Source organism: Hemiscyllium ocellatum, chromosome 22 (assembly GCF_020745735.1).
Source record: "Hemiscyllium ocellatum isolate sHemOce1 chromosome 22, sHemOce1.pat.X.cur, whole genome shotgun sequence".
Taxonomy (NCBI): Eukaryota; Metazoa; Chordata; class Chondrichthyes; order Orectolobiformes; family Hemiscylliidae; genus Hemiscyllium; species Hemiscyllium ocellatum.
Genome location: NC_083422.1, coordinates 26,841,578 through 26,856,850, shown reverse-complemented (window position 1 = coordinate 26,856,850; position 15,273 = coordinate 26,841,578). Strand labels below are relative to the sequence as shown.

Genomic DNA, 15,273 nt, shown 5'->3' with positions numbered 1-15,273 from the left:
GTCTGCACCATGTAAGGTAGCCTGTGCCTCATAGCTACAGCAAATGTCGATAGGTGTGGTTGAAGGAAAACTGGCCTTTGAAAAAGTGAGCAAGGACATGTCGTGGACAAAAGCAGGCTTCCACAGTTTTGGATGATACACAAGAGCAGTGCTTCCCAACTATTTTTTTCATTTTGATGCGATGAGGAGGGATGGGAGAGGACATGGTGCCTATGGAAGCAACAGTAGGGAGGGGGTGCTAAAGGAAAGGTGAGAGATCTGCAAAATGGCAGGGAAAAAGCCATTTCTTCAATGGGGAATTTACATTAAAAATTACCTTCCCTCCAGGTCAATATTTTAGGACAGGATTCAGGCTTTGGTAGTTTGATCACATCCACTATTTTTAAAAATTACCAAATTTAAAGTTGTGCAGCTGTCAGCACTTGTTCAGAGCACCATTGGTAATCATTGTTGCATTGGAGTCCACAACATTAAAATTTTGGCTGGATACACTACGCTGCACTGTTTGATGAGTTGGGCACTGGTGATCTAAGTGTAAGTGATGTAGAAGATAGAGAGGTGCCTGTATACAACAATGGTCTCCTCCTGAAGCCTTTGCAGCACTGATACCATTCTTCAGTCAATTCAATTCACTTGATATGAGGGCACTGGATAAAGCTGCAGCTCTGACAACTTCCCAGCAATAGTACTAAAGACATGTGCTCCAGTAACAGTCATGTCCCTAGCCAATATGTTCCAGTTCAGCTACATAACTGGCATCTATCTGGCAATGTGGAAAATTGCTCAGATACATCCTGTCAACAAAATGCTCAACAAATCCAACCTTGTCAATCTGACGAAGAGTCATCGAGACTCGAAATGTTATCTCCACAGATGCTGTTTGACCCACTGTGATCTCCAGCAATTTCTGTTTTCAGTACAGATTCCAGCATCTGCAGTAATTTGCTCTTACAATCTATTCTCCATCGTTAGCAAACTGGTGGAAGGCAGTAATCTATAGTACTGCCTAATGACATTAGCACAGCAATAACCTGCTCAGTGACACGCAGTTTGGGTTCCACCAGAACTATTCTGCTCCTAACCTTATTAAACATCAGTCCAAATATGAACAAAAAATGCTAGAGGACAGTGACTATCCTAAACATTAAAGCAGCACTTGTGTACCATCTATAAAAAGCACAGCACCAACTCAGCAAGACTCTATTAACAGCATCTTCCACTAAACTTTGATTACTAAGAAGGACGGCAAACACTTGATGTAAAGGATGGGCTGAAGGGCTCGACTTGGTGGTGATATTCGACAGCTGCAAGACTTTGAATGAGTCTTGTGAATATTCCTGTACGTGCCAAAGACAGCACAATCTATACTTGTTTTTCTGTGCTTTGCTGTTTGTAACACTGCATAAATGAGCAAGTTTCATTCCAAGTCATTGAATTTCACCTTGGACTGGCATCGCGAGCGAGGAGTCCCCGACGGGCAGAAGGGCGTGAGGTTTATTATGTTTCTTCTTTATTTTTCATTCACTTAACAAATGTTCCTTTCTTTTTTGATATTACTCAATAAAGGTTCATATTTAAGCAAATTGCTGTTGTCAAGTCTTCTCTTAACTACATTTAATGGAATTGGAAAAGAATGCTTGGATATACTCTGATCCAAAATACATGGGAACACCATCAATTGCAAGATGCCCTCCAAGCTGTGCACTACGTCACCATCTTTCACTGGGTCAAAATCCGGGAATACCCCCTGACAACCCGATGGGTGCACTGACATGCCAAGGACTGCAGTGTCTCAATAGCAACATATTGAAAGCATTTAGGGATGGCAATAAATGCTGGCATAGCCAATGACTCACATCCTGTGAAAGAAAAAAAAACTCATACGTAATCCTCTTCTTGCATCTTACCTCCCCTGAACCAACACCTCCCTATTTACAAACTTTATTTGGCACAAGCATGAACGTTTTGTGTGCACGCCTACCAGCATTGTCCTGTAAACTGCCCTTTCAAAATCCAACAACAATAGTGAGTTGCTTTTATATAGTGCCTTTAATATAAAAAGATTTCTGAAGGGGCTTCAGATGAATGATAATAAGAAAAATGTAACACTGACCTGCAGATAGTGATATCAGGACTGATTGACCATCTTGCATGTTGCTGATGAAAACTCTCCATGTGTGATAAATTCTTGAATGAACCTTCTCCACCTTTGTCAGTCACAAGCTATTGTCTCCGAAGAGACAGTGAGTAGACTTGACCTCTTCAGGGGTGCTTTGAAGATATCATCCCTAAAGCTGTCTTCCTGATGTGACTGAGTTTCAAGTGGGGTAGTTGCTTTGAAAGTGGGAATCAAGCTTTCAAAACAACATGCTCACCTAGGTGAGCTGGTGTTTGTGAATAGTGTCCCAATGCTGGGCATATGGGCTTGGGAGAGGACACTGCTGTCAGACTGGCTTCTTATAAGAGGATTTGGATCTGAACCATTGCATAAATATTGGAGACATACGCATCAGTTGTACAATGGGTCACGTGTTCAGCAGAGATCAAAGGCAGGAATTCTGACATGAGTAATTCAGCTCCCTAAAGCTTGTCCACCATCTATATCACAAGTCAGGGCTGGAATGAAATATTGTCCACTTGTTTGAATAAGAGCAGCACCAACAACTACCAAGTAGCTCCATTCTATCCATGATAAAGTGGCCTGTGTGATTGGCACCTCATCTACCACCTTATGCATTCACTCCCTCCACCATCAGTACATAAATGCGGCAGTGTGTATGATCTACATGACGCACTGCAGTAACTCATCAAAGCTCCTTCAACAACTCCTACCTACCAAACCTACAATCTCTACCACACGGAACAACAATGGCAGAGCCACAGGAACACACCAACCCATAATCTCTTCTCAAGTCATCTACCACCCTGACTTGGAAGTTTATCATTGTTCGTTCATTGTTGCTGGGTCAACAGCCTGAAAGTTCTTTCCGAACAGTGCTGTGGCTGTTGCTACCACATGGACTGCTGCAGCTCAAGAAGACAGCTGACCACCTTCTCCAGGGCAACTGGAGTTAGGCAATAAATGCTGGTCTAGCCAGTGACAGCCGCATCTCAGGCACAAGTAATAAGAAAAGACCTTGTTGCCCACTAGCCAGCCTTTGGTTTACTATGATTACTCAACTGGAGGTGGCACAGTGAACTGCTATAAAATGAAGACCATGTGAATGCTACCAAGTTACTCTGCTTTGACATGCATGATTTGCCTTGCTGTTCATGGTACAAACCAATTAGACATTGAATGGATGGAATCCATATTGGTTCTGCTATAGAGAGAAATCAGCAGGTAATGCAATGCAAAGTGCTGTGTGTGCTGTAATGTCATCCTCTAATATAGGGAAGTCCACAATCCTAGAAAAACTACCTCTGTCTGCTTCTCATTGGCAAGAGAAAATGAAACATAGCTGTCATTGAGGAAGAGCTTCAGTGATCTCCTTAACATAATGCACTGCAAAATCTTCCATTCCAAACTGGGAAGAGTCAGATGCGTAAAAGTTTACCGTCACTGCCACTTCATGACTGGCAACGTCACCCTTGTCCTGTTCTAAGGTTATAACTATTGCTGCTGCAGATGGCAGGTTTGCTTGAGGACTTGCTTACTGAAGTGCACAGATCATTCACATTTCTCATTCTTTCAGTACAGTTAGGAGAATTCCACTCTGAACACTCTGGCTGAATATAGCTATCTGCTGAGAGCCTTTTATCCCTTGTGTTCCTCCATCTTCCAGCAGTTTGTCCCAAACTCTTCATTCTCCAAGTCTTGTTGTATTTCAACCTGCGAACCACTACATCCATGTATGGTGGCAACTAATTTGTTCACATGCCTTGAAGTCAGTACTTGTCATATCACACACATTGTCATTTGCAACTTGAAGCAACTGCAGCAAAGCATCAACCATGTGTAGAATTGTGGTATCAGCCAGAAAATAATCTGTAAGCAGTTGATGATTTCTTTACATGGTGATAGTTGAGGAACCTGCCTGATGCTGAATGTTTGTTTAGCAATGCAAGGTAAAGAGAAGTTATTGGCTGGAGGCATTAGTTTCAACATAGGTGCTACTGATGACACCTCAATAACTGACATTGTGATCTGTCCACCACTTCTCATGGAAGTATGTGTATATGCAGCAGCTGCTCAAACAGCATTCAAAAGAAAATACTATTAATCCCAGTTTCTTGTTCAAAATACTGCCCCAAAATTTAACAGCCCATTACAAAGCAAATATTTTAATTTTTAATTACCTGGAATCTACGCATGTCTCTTGGATTTCCTGCATTCTTCAAGCAGTTCTGATTGCACTTGAGGAAAAACTTTAAGAAGAACCTAAAATTAAATATAGAACACAAAAATATTAAAATTAGATTAGAAGAATAAGCCAATGACTGCTCTAATTGATGGCTGAATAAATAAAATCTCCATAAAGAATAAAAAGGTTGCATTAGTATGCGTGGCTCACGTATTTTGCTCCCTTTGTATTGCACCTTTTTATTATTCATTAATATATCATTCACAGTTTCCCTTGCTCGCACATCTGCCATCAACATAAGTCATTTGATATTCCACCCACCAATCTTTACTAACAACTACTCTGCAATTAAACCAGGCAAAGTCAATACCCAGGTAAATTACACACACCTGCGGCCATGCTTCATTTTAACTACATCAGAATAGGACCTAACAAGGTGAGAGCATACAGCAAAGTTATGGGCCTGTCAAGCAATTAGGTTTCACTTCGGGGACATACGCACAGGGCAATTATGCTGCACATTACAACCTGGCTAATCTTCTGAACAAATGTCATCTGTGAGGAACTGGGTGAAGACAGTTCATCAGCAAATGTTCCTCCTCTTTAACATATAACAACATAAATGAATCTTTTATGCATCCTGAAATATTTTGACGGTCACTTGAAGTATTTTTTTTGAAATGTCTACCTTTCAGAATACCAGAGATGGCATCTGTCTACTTTTACAATCTCTCAAGGTATTTCACTGAATTTCCCAAGATATTCTAAATGCCATTCTTAATTTCTCAATACCTGTGTAAGGTCACTAATACAGCACTGAAACAAATTTCCAATTAAACCAGAAATCATCAACAAATTTATCATATAAGCAATAGCAAACTTTTGATTGTTGGATGCTAACCGTTTGTATATTTTCACACAATCAGCAATACTGAGAAATAATAAAACATTTCATATTTGAGAGAAGCCTTGACAAAACAATATAGATATAGTTTCATTACAGCCTGCTGAAGTAATGTAATTTACTTGCCGAACTGGTATTTTGTTTTCTTTCAATAGTATCCTGCATTGTATCCAACATCTAGCGTGCCTGTAACTTTTTGGTCTGAAACTGTCAAGCCAGAACATCTAAGGCAGCTTGGGCATAAGGTGCTAGTCTCTTAGGGGGTATTGGCTGTACCAGGTATCAAGAAGTCAAAAGGCATTTCTAGTCATTTGCTCTCTTACCCTTCAAACAGGAACCTCACAGGTGATATCTGACAGCCTGCATGAATTTGTGCTTTCAACCACCAGTACTCAGTGCTTGCGTTAAAAGCAACAAAAGAAATCTTTTTGTGTGGCAGAAAATCTTTGACTTCAGCACCAATAAACTCTTTATTACTGCCAAACACAGATTTGCTGATCACAAAGAGGTGATAAAAATCCTGTGTTGTCATTAGTGCATTATGCTTAATTGTGTACAGTATGTTTAAGGTTGCATCGGTTGGCCCATTATCAAAATGACCATTATGTACACTAATTCTCTGACCCTGTGTTTATTTCCCTAAAGAGTCATAATCTTTCACAGTAGGTTTTAGAGTAAATCAAGCTTGAAATATAGGCTTTATTTACTCCTGCATCTCTCCAGCTTGACGGTAGGCTCTAGTTCAAGCTAATCTGCTGCCCCTACAAAACAATACCACCCACCAATGGAAATGGGTGCAATGTGAGGTCTTTAATTTTTCTTGTTTTATTGGCCAATATAACTTATTTAGAAATGCATTCTCTAATTTTCAATAAATACAATTGTTGTTTACAACATGCTAAATTGACCTCCCTCACCTTCTTGAGAACTTATTTATTGTAGTTCATGCAGGTTCAATATAGTGGTCATTAACAGCATTCATACAATTCAAATGATAATTATCGAAACTATTTTCAATATTTAATTCAGCGTTGAAAACATAACCAAATATGGAATTTAAATCTTTAACTGTTGAAACAAGGAGAGTTTTAGTCCATCGATGTTTTTACTGAGTATACTCTACATAGGTGGCAGCTGCCATAACAACTTAATTCTGGAGTAGGTCATTGTTTACATAAATATGTCCCACAATTCCTCAATACACTAATATGGCTTATGACTTGTGTGAGTGAACCATATCAGTGATGCAAACAACACTTATTCACAAAAGCTAAAGGTTTCCATGTCATTTTCACAGCCACTTCAATTGATGCATGTTTGAACTATGAATTGGTTCATTTATTTTTACTTTTATGAAGTTGATTAGCAAGAGCTCTTTTCTTATCTGATGAAAATCATTTTAATTGTAGTGTTAGACTCAAGTGTAATATCCATTACATTATGTGCTGTTTAAATTCTACATGGGTATTGTGTAAATTGCTCCTTTGTGAGTGTGGAAGCAATTATTACTAAACAGCACTCTTAAATGGCTACAGAACTTTGTGGTGTTGTTCAGACTATCAGAAACAAAGCAGCCTGTTTAATTGTAATTTAATGGAATATCAACGAGTCTATGGCATTAGATGTTGGCAAACGAGAGCAGGAGAGAAAAATTAACTGCAATTATGTTTGATTAAAGCTATCCTTCTCAATAATCAGCTATCCTGACAGGCCATGAGGCTCTGGTGGGTTTCAGGATGGCAAAAGGTGTTGAGCAATATTAGGGCCAATAAAGGAGATATTAGCATAGCTAATTACAGCAGCACAAAACCTGTAAAAGGGACCTCTGTGTATTGTAATGTGTGAAATAATTGGCTGAGTCCGTTATCAATTACATGAGGAATGAATTTGGTTTGTCACTGAAAAGCTGATGAGATGCATTTCATTTGACACTGCCCCTGTCCCCAATGTTTTGATGTAACTAAGGACTTATCAGCTTTTATCAAAAGCTGCAACTTTCCAGTGGCCAAATCGCTGATAAAATTATCTTGCCAGCAAGTGTTAGGTAATTAATACAACTCATCCTCACTGCCTTGCTTGCTACTGCTGCTTTTTGCCTAACTAAAGCCACTAATCATGTAATAATGATTTCTTTCCCTCTGGTCAAAGGAGAAATAGATTAGCTCCTTAGAAATGCAGCTGGCTTAATGTTTAAACTGTTTTGTGCTCCATGGCACTAGTAATTGAGGAAAATATCAAAAATTTTATTTTTTACAAAATAATGTATCACTTTCTCCCTCTCTGCACATACCTGACAACTGTGAGGCCTTGATTATCTGAGCAACTTGTAGAGAAAGAATTAGCTCCTATAAGGAAGAGCTTTAGTAACTGCACTTTAGCAACAGCTGTGTAAAAGTGCCATAAAATCAGGGAGTAAAAAGTTTGCTTTCTTGTGGGAAGCATTATGTAAATCTATAAACAGTGTCATTTCAACTTTTAGGGGTTGACAGTGGAAAGAAGATCCTTAAAGTACATCTGCACAACAGAGGATAGAAGTACGAGGGAATATGGAGCAACTTACACTTTTCAAATATGGAAATAGGTGGCTTGTCAGGAGACCATAAAGATATATTTGTCAGAAAAAAGAGGCAATTGCAAGCATGTGTTTTAAGATACAAGCGCAAAGTACCATTGTTAATGAAGAAACAACTAGAATGGTCCCAAAACCCCTCACAACCAATGGATTACATTTGAAGTGCAGCCACACTTGTTGTGCAGACAAATGAAGTAGCCAACTGGACCACAGCAGGGGACTATAAGCAGATAATAAGTGATCAGTTTTCAGTTGTGAAGATTGAAGAGGGAATATTTGTCAGGACTTCAAAAGAATTCTCTCCTCTTCAAATAGTACCACTGGATCACTTGCATTTTAACTGAGCAGGCAATCATTTAGTTTACTATCTCATTGGCATCATATCTCTGACAATACAGCTACAGAATGCTATTTCAAATTATGAGCCCTGATCTGTAATGGAGTTTGAAACTGCTGAAAGGTGAAATTTCAGGTTAAACCAATGTCAAGTCATTTTTAGTACAAAGTGATTCACACCTAGAAAGGGTTTTCAGGTAGAATCTTTCAATCAAAAAAAAACTTGGTGACAATAATCAACCTTGCATCAATGTCAGGTAAAACAATGGAATTGATTAGAGGTAAATTTTAGAATTATCTGTCCAGTAATAAAATAAATGGAATAGGGGATGTGATGGCCTCATGGTATTATGTCTGGACTCGTAATCTCTGCTTCAAAATTCATCATAACAGATGGTGGAATTTAAATTCAACAAAAAAAATCTGGAATACAAGTCTAATCATAAGCATTGTTGATTGTAATGAAAACCCACCTGGTTCACTCATGTACTTTTTGAGAAGGATGCTGGCCTAGCTTTGATTCCAGACCCACAGTAATGCATTGGCTGCCCACTCAATGGCCTAGCAAGTCACTCAGGCCTAATGAAAGGAATGTCACCAGACTGACTGCCTAAGACACCAGAAATAAAAATGGCAAACCCAGATCTGTCTACCCTGCAAAGTTCTGACAAATGCTCCCAATCTTCACAACTAAAAACTGATCACTTCATCATAGTCTCTTGCTGTGGTTCAATTGGCTTCTTCATTTGTCTGCACAACAAGGGTGGCTGCACTTCAAATGTAATCCATTGGGGTTTTGGGACCTCTCAAATTGTTTCTTTGTTAACAATGGTACTTTGCCCTCATGTCTTAAACATATGCTTGCATTTGCCTCTTTTTGCTGACATGTATATCTTTATGGTATCCTAACAAGCCTCCTGCTTCCATATTTGAAGAGTGCAAGGTGCTCCATGTTCCCTCATACTATCCTGCAACATCTTGGTCCAGCGACAGAAGTGGGAGAAATGTCACATGGATGGGTCAAGCAACAGACTATCATTGTAAAACTCATGGAATCATAGCGTAGAGATAGTGTGCCAAACAACGCCATCACCATCCACAGATACGTCTTAAGTACTGCAAGACAAATCCAGCAGAGGTAGTGGCACTGTGGTACACAGTCAAAAGGGAGATGCTCTAGGAGTCATTAACATGGATTCCAGACCCCATGAAGTCTCATGACGCCAGATAAAACATTGGTATGGAAACCTCCTAGTAATTAGCCTATCCCACCACAGGATGAATCAATTCTCCTCCACTTGCAAACAGCACAGAAAGTGCACTGATTTTCAGGAAAAGGTGGGAACTGCAGGGAGCGAAATATAATATTTCCCCCTCCAACTCTATTTTGATTTGATCCCTGTCCCCCCCTCACTATTTGATCATGCAGCATTGCACTCTGAGAAGGACACTGCTTGTCACTGGTCGGTGTTTCCTTTCTTCCTGGTGATGGAAATTGAATAAAGATTTGTACACCTTTTGTCTTTCACTGTGTCTCACACCTGCACACAAAACATGGGTGCTGAAAAAAAACAGAAAGTTCGCTGGGTGAGGGACAATAATCAAGAGTGGCTCAGTAGCATCATTACTGACCAAGGTGGTTAAGTCCTGAAGGATACAGTTGCTAGATTGAGTTTGCAAGAACAAACAAGAAGTAAAAGCACGCATGACCTTATCCTCACCAATCTGCCTGCCGCAGATGCATCTGTATGTGACAATATCAGGAATAGCAGAGATGAAGTTTTGATTCACATTGACAGTACTCTCCATTGTGTTGTGGGGACTACCACCATGCTAAAGAGATAGACTTTGAACAGATCTAACAACTTATGTCTGGGTATTCATGAAGCACCATGGGCCCATTCGTACTCAAACACAATCTGCAACCCCATGGCCTGACATATTCCCCACTCTACCATTACCACCAAGCTCGGGAATCAACCCTGGTATAATAAAGAGTTCGAGAGTCCATGCCAGATTTAGCACCATACGCATTTAAAAATGAGGTGTCAACCTGGTAAAGTCACAAAACAGGACCATTTGTATACCAAAGAGCATAAGCATCAAGTGATAGAAGTAAGAGTCCACAACTAATGGATCATATCTATGCTCTATAATCCGGCCATATGCAGTCATGAATTGTGGTGGACAATTAAACAACTCACTGAAAGAAAAAGCTCTACAAATACCCCCATCCTCAATAAATGGGGAGTCCAGCACATCACACCAAAAGCATTCGCAACAAATCTTAAGCAACAAATGCTGACTGGATGATCCATCTCAGCCTCCTCCAGAGGTCCCCAATATTACAGATGCCAGTTTCTAGCCAATTTGACTCATTCCACATGACATTAAGAAATGATTGGAGCCATTGACATCGCAAAGGCTATAGGTGAGACAACATCCCAACAATTGTACTGAAGGGTTGTGCTCCAGAACTTGTCCTTCCTCTAGCCAAGCAGATCCAGTACAGCTAAACACAGTTATCTATCTAACAATATGGAAAATTGCCTTATGTGTCCTGTACACAAAAGCTGGACAATTACCACCCCATCAGTCTACCTTAATCATCAGTAAAGTGAGGGGAAGTGTCATTGACAGTGCTACTAAGCAGTATATGCTTAACAACAACTTGCTCACTGATGTCCAGTTTGGGTTCTGCTAGGGCAACTCAGCTGCTGACCTCACTACAGCCTTAATACGAACATGGACAAAAGAGCTGAATTCCAGAGATGAGGTGAGAGTGACTGCCCTTGACATTGGGTTGCATGACCAATTGTGGCATCAAAGAAATTGAGTCAATGGGAATCGGGGGAAAGTCTCCACTGGTTAGAGTCACACCTAACACAAAGGGTTTGTTGTTCGAGGTCAATCATTATATCCCAAGATAACGTTGCAGGAGATCTTTAAGTTAGGGTACTCAGCCGAACCATCTTCAGCTGCTTCATCTATGACCTTCCCTTCACCATAAGGTCAGAACTGGAGATGTATGCTGGTAATTGCACAATGTTCAGCATCATTTGTGATTCGTCAGATATTGAAGTAGTCCACATCCAAATACAGGAGGACCTGGATAACACCCAGGTTTGGCTGATAAGTGGAACGTAATAACTGTGCCACACAAATGCCAGACAATGACCATCTTCAATGAGAGAATCTAACAAGTGGCCCTTGACATTCCATAGTATTGTCACCACTGAATCTTCTGCTATCAACATAATGACAGGTAACTGGATGAGCCAAATAAATAATGCCACTAAAGTGCAGGTCAGAATCAAGGAATCCTGTAGCAAGCAACTCAGCTCCTAAATCCCCAAAAACATATACATCTAGCAGAATATTCCCCACATGCCTGGACGAATGCAACTCCAGTGACAATCCAGAAGATTGGCATCGTCCAGGACAAAGTAGCCATTCGATTGGCACCACATCAACAATCATTCAGCTCCTCCAGCAGACATTCAGTCACAACAGTGTGTACCATCTACTGTCTGCACTGCAGAAATTCATCAAGGCTCCTTAGACAGTACCCTCCAATCCCACAACCAACTAATAAGGACAAGGATGACAAATACATGGAAACAACACTACCTACAAGCTCCTCTCTAAACCAATCACCATCCTAGCTTTGAATTATTTCGCCGTTTCTTCAGTGAAGCTGGGTCATGGTCCCAGAATTTCTTCCCTAACATCGTTGTGGTCTACATACAGCAAATGGACTGAAATAATTCAAAAAGGCAGCTCACCATCACTTTCTTAAGGGCAACTAGGGACAAACAATAAAGGCTAGCCTAGATAGCAATTACCTACATCCTGTGAGTGAATTAACAAAAAAAGAAGCCATCACAGATTCTGGAAGTAAGAAAACCCGACTTACAAATTGCCCTGACATTTTGAGGGTATGACATGGTAATAATATCGTGGGGATGGTCATGCACAGACCAGGCTAAAACTCTGAGGTATGAGGTTAAATTACATCACAGCAGCTGTTATGTTTTAAACTTAATTAATAAATTTAAGATTAAATCTATTCTCAGTAATGTTGTCCAAGAGCTATCACAGATAGTTGCAAAACCCTATCTGAATCATTGATGTTCTTTCGAGAAGGAAATCTGCCATCCTGACCTGATCCAGCCTATGCGTTACTTCAGACATGAACATACAGTGTCCAATCCAGGTCACCCTGTTAGAGGAAGGATATTATTAAGCTAGGGAGGGTTCTGAAGAGATTTACCATGATGTTTCTGGAAATGGAAGATGTGAGTTATAATGATAGGCTGGAAGGCTGGGATCTTTTCCACTGGAACTAGGAAGTTGAGGCGTGACCTTATAGAAAATCATAAGGAGTACAGATAGAGTGAATGGCAGGTGTTTCTTTTCCCCTATGGTGGGGAATTTCAAGACTAGGGGGCATATTTTTAAGGTGAGAGGAGCAAGATTTTAAAAAAAACATGAAGGGAATTTTTTTACATGGAGTGGCTCATATGTAGAATGAACTTCCAGAAAAATTGGTGGATATGGGTACAGTTACAATGTTTAAAAGATATTTAGATAAGTGTGTGAATAGGCTAGTTTAGTTTGGAATTATGATCAGCATGGACTAGTTGAACCGAAGGGTCTGATTCCATGCTGGATGACTCTATGATGCTGTGAATATAATTGACACTGAATTGACCTCTCAAATGGCCAAGCAAGTTCCAGGGAAACTGGGAATTGGCAACAAATTAGATTAGATTAGATTACTTACAGTGTGGAAACAGGCCCTTCGGCCCAACAAGTCCACACCGACCCGCTGAAGCGCAACCCACCCAGACCCCTACATTTACCCCTTACCTAACACTATGGGCAATTTAGCATGGCCAATTCACCTGACCCGCACATCTTTGGACTGTGGGAGGAAACCGGAGCACCCGGAGGAAACCCACGCAGACATGGGGAGAACGTGCAAACTCCACACAGTCAGTCGCCTGAGTCGGGAATTGAACCCGGGACTCAGGTGCTGTGAGGCAGCAGTGCTAACCACTGTGCCACCATGCCACCCACCACTGTTGGCTTTACCACCACTGCCCGCATCCCATTAAACAATAAACAAAATACAGTATACCAAGGAAAGCCCGACAATGTCGTATGCTTAGATTTTCAAAAAGTTCTTTTGCTAAAGTTCTGCATTGCAAATTGGTATTCTGGCTAAAAGTTTAGGAATGGATAAGAAATTTAATGAAGATGGAATGTAGAAGACCCTTGTTAGGTTGATTACATCAGAATGGTGGGAAATACCAAAAGTAATGTTCCAGTAACTGGTGTCTGGATTCTCCCTATTTCAAATTAATATTGATCTATTATGCAGACGTTTAATGAAAGCTGATAAAAATTGTAGATAATACAAATCTAAGGAGCACTTTAATTTGTTAATGTTGTTACGGTAGATTGTCAAGGAGTTGAAATAATAAGGGTAAAAGCAAAGATGGTGTGTAATATGTCAAACTACTGCAGAAACTAAGTGAACAGATAGGTGAACTATGTAACCAAAATAGGAAATAGGAAGTTTAAGGCTTAACTGCTGAACTCTGTATTGGTCTGGTCAAGATCCACCTTCAGTCCTATGTCCATTTCAAAAACAGACATTTGCACTCTCTGGGTATAAGAGTTCTAACTTCGGTGTTAGTGATGAGGAAAGTCTGAATGAACAGTCTCTTTAGCTTTGAAAAAAAGCAACAGAAAGATCACTTTATCAAGACAGTCAAAAGGCAGATCTACAATACTGTTTCCTATTATAACGAGAAAAGAGCAGGGGTGCAAAGGTTCAACCTAGTGAAAAACTTAAGAGTGATGTCAAGAAGCTCTTCATGTAACAGACTGACCAACACATGGAATGGACGTTTGGAAAGGATAGTGGCAGCAAGAACAAAGGAATAATTTAATAATCAACTGCATTACGTGATAGGGAGTAGTTATTTTATTTTACTCCAGATAGATGAATTAAAGTTAAAATGTGTGGCACACTGGCTCAGTGGTTAGCACTTGTGCCTCACAGCACCAGGGACCAATTATACCCTCGTATGACTGTCTGTGTGGAGTTTGCACATTCTCCCCATGTCTGCATGGGTTTTTGATGGGTGCTCCAGTCTCCTTTTACAGTCCAAAGATATGCAGGTTAGTTGAACTGGCCATGGGAAATGTAGGATTACAGGGATGGGGTAGGGGTCTATTTGTGGGTGGATGCTGTTCAGGCAGTTGATGGAGACTCAATGGGCTGACTGGCCTCTCTCTACACAATATAATTTGATTCTGTAAAGTGATTTCATTATTCTGCATCTGCTATGTAAGTGATTATTTGTTGGTATGATAGTTGGTTCTCTAGATAAGTGCATCATATAGTGTGCCTAATCACTCCCTATGTTGATATCTTGTGGGGCTTGAGTATCAAGTCTATATGCATTCAGACCAATCTACTGCTTTTGAGGAAGAGCATCATCTGCTCTCAGGCAAGGAAAATTGTGGAATGTTGTCCTGTCTAAGCTATTTGAAAGACCTGGCATTACCAACTTCCAACTGCAAGAGCATTTCCTGGCAGATTAACTGATATGCAGTAAGAATTGTCAAAAGTGCTCAAATTATACAATATCTCATCATATTTCTCAGAATTATCCTTAAGTACCTCAAATACAATAAATTATACTAGAGAGGTTCCACAAACAGCATTAAGAGATGATGAGTTCTTGCTGGTGTTGATTTAGGGTTGTATACTAACCAGGATATCAGAGCTCCCTATGCTTTTTTAAATAGGTTGCAAGTTCTTTAATCTTCTTTAAAACAACATGAACAATCAAGCAAGGCCTGAGCTTAACATTTCCTCCAAAGGAAAAACTCAAACCGCAGTAGTCACTTAGCACTGCATTGAAATATAAGCCATCATTATCCCCTTAAATTCAAGAATATGGATTGAATATGCATTGTTTGGTGCTGGATTGAGTGTGTTCCATTAGAACCAATCTGATACAATATGGTCACTTCACTGTTCAACTCATGTAGACTTTGTGGTGTGAATGAAATCAACTGGGAAATAAAGTGAAAACACAACGGGATCAAATGCAGCAAGGTGCAACAGGGGCCGCATA

At 40.1% G+C, this 15,273-nt stretch overlaps 1 protein-coding gene across 8 annotated transcripts in view; it reads right to left on the bottom strand.

The window, feature by feature from the left end:
* Positions 1-15,273, bottom strand: part of ebf3a (EBF transcription factor 3a) — a 150,107-nt gene that overhangs the window by 38,058 nt on the left and 96,776 nt on the right. For all 8 annotated transcript variants that reach the window (XM_060841955.1, XM_060841954.1, XM_060841953.1 and 5 more), the window contains one exon: positions 4,300-4,381. In XM_060841955.1, the coding sequence (XP_060697938.1) occupies positions 4,300-4,381 (82 nt within the window). The remainder of the gene's footprint in view (positions 1-4,299; positions 4,382-15,273) is intronic.